This window comes from Melopsittacus undulatus, chromosome 7 (assembly GCF_012275295.1).
Source record: "Melopsittacus undulatus isolate bMelUnd1 chromosome 7, bMelUnd1.mat.Z, whole genome shotgun sequence".
NCBI classification, from domain to species: Eukaryota; Metazoa; Chordata; class Aves; order Psittaciformes; family Psittaculidae; genus Melopsittacus; species Melopsittacus undulatus.
The window spans coordinates 6,823,747-6,832,783 of NC_047533.1; the positions used below are offsets into that span (position 1 = coordinate 6,823,747).

Below are 9,037 nucleotides of genomic sequence, written 5' to 3' on the forward strand. Positions count from 1 at the left end.
TAACAATCCTGATTTGAACTTAAGTGCTGCCTTAGTCACAGAGTTCTTTTAGATTTAGCTTTACATCTGCGGGGGGGGGGGGGGGGGAACTGATAAAGCATGGGATTCAAGGAGTAAAATATAAGGGGATGCCAGTGGTTGTGATATAAATGGAGAAAGCAGGGTTAGAGAAGCCTGAGAGTTAAATACAACCAATTTTCTTGTAGGAGGGTTTTTTAATACATTAGGTGTTACATGTTGTGCAATTTTTGAACCTGGGCATTTACTTTATAAGACTTAAACAAGCTTCTTAGAGATAAAGAAATCTCTGAGTGATTTGATTTGCCAGATTCCAATGGAGATGAGGATCAGTGTTTGTACAATAGCCCACCAAACAATATTGCTGTTGGTTGCTTCACTTGTCTTCCGAAATTTTTCTTCACGCTCCTAAAGAAAAAAGGAAAAGCAGAACTGTTACCTTTTGGCATCTGTATGTTTCATGCAGCTGTGCAGGTAACTAGACAGACAACCCTATTCTGCACAGTAGTGAACAAACACTTTTTTCATGTTGATAAAAATTAAAGTTTGTTCTTATCCAGAGGGTGGGTATCTTTGAAAATAAAAAATGAGAAGCAGATACTGTATCCTGAAGCAGAAAGGCAAACAGAGCTTTCCCCTTTTCACAGAAGATAGATGGTGCTAAATGTGTTCCATTAGTGCAGCTTAAGCCTTTTTAGCTTTACTGACACTTCCATATTGCAGTCAAGAATCTTTTTGCAGCCAAATTTCTTTATTTAGGTAATTAGTTGATGTACTTCAAACAGTCTTACAGCCTGCATACATGTAGAAAAGTGAAAACAATAGATGTACACTTGTTTAAAGTAAAGCTTTGTTTCTAACTGCATGAAGATGTATAAATGTATGCACTCAGTCATTTCCCACCCACTCCAATAAAGCTTATGCACATGGACCAGCATAGAAACAACAGCTGGCAACATCATCAGCAACCGTACCTGCCACCTGCTCAGATCCTGTTACTGACTCTGACCAAGAAAAACATACTTGGCAACTCCTGCTTGAAAATAACACCTGCTGCTACAAGCATGAGTTCACAGTGACTAGTTTTTATGTTACTGCTTAAAAATATTTTGCAAGGCAATGTAGGCTATTTTGGTTAAACACCTCTAGATTTTTATGAGTTAGTTAAAAATAACACTGTAATTAAATAATAAACTTCATAATACTTTATAAATCTATAAGCCTAGGTACAATATTTTTAACATTTCCAATACGGAACATACATACTCTTTCATAGTTTTGTTCTTTGGATACATGATGAATTTGCTCAATTAGATGTTCTAGTTTAATGTTAAGTTCATTCACTTTGTCTTTTGCTTGAACAACAGATTCATCCAAAAAATGCTCTCCAACTCTAATGTCCAAATGGATACGCTGTGAACAGAACAGATGTTCTCATTACTGTGTTGTGTGCTTTCAAAGTTCCTTAGAAAAAAAGAAACAATGGATAATTTCCCTTTAAGCTCATGACAGGAACCAGTTTTAACTGCTTGCACAACTCCTTCCTAAAATTAAAATCAGGTGTGGTATTTAAAGTGTTTCTTAATTTATTTTTTTAATTAATTATATAAATTTACAATTATCACTAATGTTAAGGCATTATTTTATGCTAGTATTGATGTAACAACCAAGAAAATGTTTTCTTTGTCAATCTAGTTAAATAAATAAGCAGCATTAGGACTGCTCATTGTGTTTCACATTCCATCCCAATATTACAGAAATTACATTCTTCAGGAGTACTGCAGGAAGCTCTTTATAGATGCACTTCTAGGTTTTCTGCACCAACAGGAATATAAGACTGAAGACCAGCTGAATCATCATCTGCATGTAGCATAGGTGTTAAAGCAGAACCATCCATAAAGTATCTTTTTTCTTTTTCCATACACAGTTTATCCAGTATGAAATAACTCCAAATAACCTGTTAACTATTTTACAATCTATAACAAAAATGCCCCAAACCTGCCAAGCAATAGACCCAGAGGAAGAGGAGAATGGAACTTGCAATATTATGCAATTTATCTTGGCATGAATGAAAAATTTTACTAAATTAGGAGAAATTTCTCCTACAAAACCAATTTGTACCTAAGATAAAATAAAAATATGTTAGCGAAACAGATGATCTGCAGAAATCTTAGAGCTTGGTATTGCCATGATAGAATTTTGATCTACTCGCACATCAACTGCAAATGAAGAGCACATCTTCTTTCAGCCCTCTTAGGGTTAGCCAACTCAATATCCAGAAGTCCATCTCACAACCTCATGGTAGCCTTTGTTTAACTTTGAAGCAGTTCAGATAAGCACCACTGTATCTGGTTCTTCTTTTTTAATTCTGTGCCCTTATGCTGAACAAACCACTCTATTTGATATCTGTGTTATTAATGTTCTTCTTCCCTGCATCTGTTCACTTCTTTCAAACAAGATGACCAGAACTGTACATGGGGCATGCATCATGTACAATTATATTAATACAGCTCCATCTGTACGAGATAAAAATCTTCTTGTGTATCCTCAGAATCACATGCATGGTGTGTAGTGAACTATGACCAACCAATGCTTTATCCCCCTTAGTCTCTCTAGTTGATGAGCTTTGCAAATTTTTTTATTACTAGAACCTAAATACTTTTTCAATGTGTATGATTAAATTTCCATTCATTTCCATAAATCAGCCTATAAGAACAACTTCTAATTCCTGTGTAATAGTCCCATTTCAGTATTGTTAACTCTTCTTGGTTCTGTGTCATCTACACATTCTAAAGCATGCATCTAGAATGAAATTTGGCCTACCTCAATCTTACATACTTATATTTTGAACCAAGTAGTTCTTGTTAATCAGAATCTTTCACACTCAAAGTACTGTGCAAATATTAAACCAGTTTACATTTATTAATCTTTCCTCATTAATCTTGACTTCTTAAATAGCAGAACAGAGTCTTTTTATCTCTACATCTTCATGATTCTAGGTTTGTCTTTTTTAATTACTAGGAAATGTTAAATTATCTGCTACAAGTTAGACCAACTTCTAATCTAGTTTCTAATCTCTGTAGTTTATAAACAATGGATACTATTCCAACAATGAATATTTAAGGAATCACCTACCAGTTTACTTCCTGCGAAGGCCACAAGTCTTGTGGAGTTAGACTGCAAACAGATAAAATGCTCCCCAGAAAGGTAGGATGTAAAAGAAAATGTTCCTTGAGGCCCATACAGTTTTGACAATTGTACCTGTAATTTAGATATTATATATGTTGGTACATAACAAATGTCAATGAAACAAAAAACAGTACTGTGAAATGCATGTGAAATGTAATCAGTTAAACCTCCTGACATCATTAAATTTATCTCAATTTCAGAATAAATTCAGAATAGTATTAAGAATGACTTTCAGAATAAATTTTTACTAGAATTAGAATGAATTCCAGAATAGATGTAGAGAAAAATCAACAATTTCAGCTTACAATGAACATTGAAATGTTATAGATTTCTGCAAAGTACAAAAGCCAAGACTCCCTAAAGCACTCAACATTTCAAAACTAAGACTTACTCTAGCCACAGATCTAAGTTGTCTATTGTTGAAAAAGCTTGGGACCTCACAGCAGTGCAGGCAGTTACTATGCAGAATGACTACATGCAGCCTCATGGTAACTTTGAGTTCTGCAGTTTGGTTCATTATCAGCTTTCCTTTCTGCTGCTTAAGTACATTCTGTATCACCTTACTTCATTAGTGAATTTGCAGGTTTTTTTTTAATTTACCCTGTTTTCTCAGTTGTCACATACTTAATAACAGATTCCCAAAGCCAGTCCTAATGCAAAAATTGTCCACTCAAATCATTAGCAAACATTTTCACTTCTATTTACCGTGGTATAAATCAAGAGATGTTTATAACTTTCAGCATCAAAATACTGGAATAGTTGATAGACTGAAGATCTACCATTTCCTTGAAAGTGTCTACTGTCTATTATTTTTAGATAGTGTTGACTGCCAGTACCAAAAGTGAACTCATAAATCATACAGAAACATTCATAAAGCATATTTACCTCAGCAGAAGGAGATTTAACAGTCACAATCATTCCTAAACCAGGAGCAGATTCAAGAAAATCTTGGATCCGTATATCCCACCGTTGTACTTTGTAATTCCCTGAATAAAAACAGAGGCAAAAGTCTGTTAAATAAAAACAGAGTTTAATATTAAATATCTTTATTGCTTTTTCAGCAAAAACATACAGATAAATGATTAACAATAAAGTAGTAGATGTATATCATATGCTTTTGATTAAAATCACTCAGGGGGCACTTTGCAGCAGTGTGAAATGCAATAAATTTTTACTACACAAGAAAATGTTCTACAATATTACAAAAATGGTCTATTAACAAGTAATACCTTCTGATTACTTCTACTGATGCTCTGGCAAGATAGTATACAGAAGACACTGTAAGATCTCTAAAAGCATAAGTATGCTGTATTCAAATTCCATTTTTAAGATAGTCTTACATATTTATCAGTAATTTAATTTGCTTGTTATATCCCATGTGAAATGGAACTTTTGTACATCTTGAACTGATTTTTCCACACTAGCATTAAACAAAAAAGTAACTCTCCCGTTCATATGTGGAAAAATATGATACAGAAATTCTGGCGTAAATGAGGAAATCAGTCAGACTGTATAAAAGCACACACTGAAGCATCAATTCCACTGCTGTAGAGTTAGAAGACATTCTTTTTCTTTGTCTAATCAGTTAAGCACCCTAGAAACCTGCATTTCTTTGTGTGATGGATACACAAAATATGTGAGGACATTATGACTAGCACCCGCTGTGGGGAATTATTTTCAGTGTGCCCTCTTTTTTATCCCCATAGTTTTACCATATTCATCAATCCTAGAATTTCCTGTCACATTACAAGCTATCCTTATTATTGCATTGATTAGAACATCATATAGCATTGACAGATACCTACCAATTACCAACGTGTCCCTGGGAACATCTTCAATTATACATTTCTGTTCTCTTTCTCCACTGTGAAAATATAAAGCAAATGAAAATGAAATCCAGAAGTCCATAAGAAATCCTATTAGGTGGATTTGCATGTTTTTTATGTATCCCAGTTGTACTGCTTTCAAAAGTAACTATTTACAAATGTAGTTTTGTGGCTGTTCTCTGTTTGCTGCGTATCAGTGTATTTTTGAGAGGAAAAAAAAAACTGTGAGAAAAGGCAGCTGGTGGTTACACATTTATAAATAACTACAGTATGTTCTGCAGAATGAGATAACATGAAAAAGATAACTTGAAAAATCTCTCTCCTTTCCCAGCATCTAGATTAAAACTTTATATTATACACGCAGAAGAACATGAAAGTGGAAAGGACCTTTCAGGTACTTGAGATCAGTTCCCTTGGTTACTGTAAGCAACCACATTGGCTATTTCTTCCCATAAACTGCTCAATTTTCAACTAAAATGAACTTGTTAATTTATCTTTCTCATTTATTTTGGATGACTATTCCAGGGCTTCACTCTTCTTTTATTAAGAAGTCTTGTAATTTGCAGCCTAAATCATTGAACATGCATATACATCTGTACAAAACCAACAGGGAATACATACAAGGGCTGAAAGAAATATGAAGAAGTCAAACAAACTCAAGCAATGAAAGAATCTGAAACACTAATGAATAGGATACAGCAGGAAGAAAACAACAAAATTAACTCTTTCTGAATAAGATTTTTCTACATAAGAATGTCTTATTTGTAGATACTGCTTAATAAATTCTCCAAAGAAAGTTATAGTGCAAATTGATGATTGAGGCCTTTCTTTTTACTCCTTGTACTAATATAGACCAATCTATATGTCAGACGATGATGTAATTTACCATTCAGGTGTTCCTTGTCCTATAAACTGAGATCACTGTGTCTGAAAGAGTGGTTTTAAAGTGAGAGGTTATGCAGTCATTTATCAGCAAGGAACGATCCACCTATGGGATCATTCCCAGTAGGAAGAATTAATCTTCAAGCTAATTTTTCCCCTGCCAGAAGCTTGCTACACTCCTGTTGAAGGTACTGATTCTTTCGAGCCCTGCCATGTTCCTCAGCAGCATCTGAGATTTGATTATGAAGTTGTTCAGTGGCTTCCTTGAATGTATCTTAAAGAACCTCTCAGTTTACTTCGAAGTTCTGTCATCCTACTTCAGATTATGGGGTATAAGCTTCCTCTACTGCACACACACATGCTATATATGCATGTAGAAAGGGAAAACAATTTCCTATGTGGAAGTTTATTAGCATTTATTTTGCTTGAAAAGGTCGAATTCAGATTTTGTTTTCTTTTTTATATAGCTATCTGCTATAGAGCTGTCTGCTCAGCTGCAGAAGTTGCATGCTCAATCCAATGCATACACCAAAGGATCATGAGAAGTCCTTTTCTCATATTATCTAACACCTTCTTTCAATTGCCTCTCAAAATGTCCCATTTGCATTTACTGTTATTTGGTTACACCTATAAATAAAACTATGCTGAGCTTCCTATCCAATCCTGTAAGCACAGGCTTACAAGCATCATTAGTTCAGCCTGTTTCACATCTTGAAATATCTTCACAGAAGTTCTGGCACAAGTGTTAGTTCACCTCCAGCAAAATACAACATCCTTATATTGATAAAGAGATTATGAGACAAGGAGAAGTGGTTCCTTAAGTATTTCTTCTCTTTCTTTGACTCCATATAGTTGAGGATAAAGGGATATAAATTGCATCTTATGGCCATTGAATCCTTAGGAGTCTCAAGGGTGATATTAAGACTCTGTTAATGCTTTAGCATTTATCCATCAGAAATAATTTTAGATTATATAGATTCTCATCATATAATTGGACTCTCGTGCCTCCACCACGGAAGATCTTAACTGGCGTGCACCTGCGTATATTCTCATCCCCTGCTACACCTGAAAGAAGTAAATATTTATTGGCAGTTTGTGAGCTACTTAAGCAATCATCCTTTTAGTTCTTCATTGACTACTTGAGGTTTCCAAAATTCCATTTTTCAATGGCAGAACACAAGATATACAAGGGGACACCACTTTTTCCTTTACTCTGCCCAGACCACTTGGGACAGACACATTACCTACGTACTTTTGGTAGCAAATGCTGACACAGTAGGGCTGCTGGACTTCAAATAAACAAAAATAATACAGCCTCCAAGTGATCAGGTTGTTACACCATACATTGAGAGCTTTTTGTCTCAGGCATGCACAGTACTTGTAAATTATGACAGGCACAACTTCTGCATGCAACATCCCATTAAACAGGATTCAGCTGACTTCAGAATTGCTGTATCTATCAAGTGCTAGATTTATTTTCTGAGCACATTAAATATTGTCATGGGTAGTCTGAGTTACTTTATTATGTTGGATCATTCGTGACAGATCTGATATTCCCAATGTATTTAATTACCTGGGACTTGGAATACTATGAAATAGGATTAGCTGCCTTCAATACCACAAGTTACTCTCAGATCTTTTCTTCACACTCCAGTTATGTCCTACTGGGGACAGTGCTCATTCTGCTCAGTGATCAGAAAGGCTGCCATAAACTTTCTCTTCCCTTCTAGATAGGCACATATCAGTTTCTGTGACCATGCTAAACTTAGTGTACCTAGGGTATTAGAACTGTTTTTTAATGAATCCAAGACACTCCCTCCCCAGAATGATCTTTAACAGCAGACCCTGTGCCATTTTGTCAATTGCCTGCAACTTGGTGGACAAGATTGATTGGATAGAGCTGGCTTATCTATAATGTGCACTTATATAGTATAGAGGTGGCCCTCTGATACAGCTTCTCCTCAGTTATGGGAACACAAATTTACCTAGGAAAATAGAACAGGGCCTCAAGCAGCAGTTGTTAAGTTTGTTTCACACACACACACATGCTGGGCATCCATCCCAATCATTTTAAAGAAGTTGGTAGAACAATATGTGTGACCTCTCCTTTAGACTACCTAAGGCTCAGACAGGTTACATTTATGGTATGGTACTAGCTTTTCTGTTCAGTTCAGTTCTGTTCATAGACCACATCAGTCCTTCCTGTACCATGACTTATCTACAATATTGTCATGTATTTTCCTTAGCATTAACCACCAAGCTGGGGTATTGGATGTTCACAGAGAAGCAACAGCCCATAAGAAACACAAATATATATGCAGCTTCATCTAGCATTCCTAGCAACCAAGAGACTATAGGAAGAGCTTTCATGTGTTCACAGCTAGCTGACCTTAAATTTCCTAAGGTACTGGACAAGTTGTTCTCAGTAATGAGGTACCCTATTCCACTACACAAAATCAATTTGTAGTTTATGGTAGGACCACAGTTCAAGCCTATGGTGCCGTTTTTGTTGCTACACTTACCTTTAACCATCTCTTCTATCCTGCAAGAATATCTGCCAAGGCATCAAATGTGATTCTTCCTATAAAACATTCTTGCTAATAAAATTGTCTTTACAAAGATATTTCAAATTTCCTCCCAAAGTGTTTTCTGAGATTAACTTAACCCAGGAATTAATTTACCTATTTCCTTCCCTAAGTCTCACGTATTTAGGACCACAGTGTCTTGGCTGCCAGCCATCTGTAACACTGAATGTAAAGGAAAAGAAAGAGCTTCTCAGTGTTTCTTCACTGTCCCAAATTTTTTAAGACAAATCCAAGACTCTGCTGAAAGTAAAAGCTACAAAGGTCTATCCATATTCACACAGGCATCACGTATCTCATCAATCAGTTTAATTGAGATGTGTTATTAGAAATGTCTCCATCATTAGAATGTCTTTCACTAGAACTCACTGTTCTGCAGTCTTGCCAAAAAATGTCTTTATCTCTAATGTTTGCAAAGGCAATACCTGGACCTGTATTTATGGCCAAACATTATACAGCCACAAGGGCATCCTTAGTGCCATATTTACCAAGGTCTCCTGTAGTCACTGCTTACAAAAATCCCATATCCAGGTAATTGGC

At 35.6% G+C, this 9,037-nt stretch overlaps 1 protein-coding gene across 1 annotated transcript; it reads right to left on the reverse strand.

Annotated features, from left to right (window-relative positions):
• Nucleotides 1-128: 128 nt before the first annotated feature.
• Nucleotides 129-5,266, reverse strand: LOC101872566 (transmembrane emp24 domain-containing protein 11-like). The gene is made up of 5 exons (XM_005148548.3): nucleotides 5,013-5,266; nucleotides 4,093-4,193; nucleotides 3,154-3,279; nucleotides 1,285-1,431; nucleotides 129-426 (listed from the first exon to the last, which is right to left on the reverse strand). Exons 1-5 carry the CDS (start codon nucleotides 5,140-5,142, stop codon nucleotides 277-279), a joined length of 654 nt encoding a protein of 217 aa, XP_005148605.2. The 5' UTR covers nucleotides 5,143-5,266; the 3' UTR covers nucleotides 129-276.
• Between the last annotated feature and the right edge of the window lie 3,771 nt (nucleotides 5,267-9,037).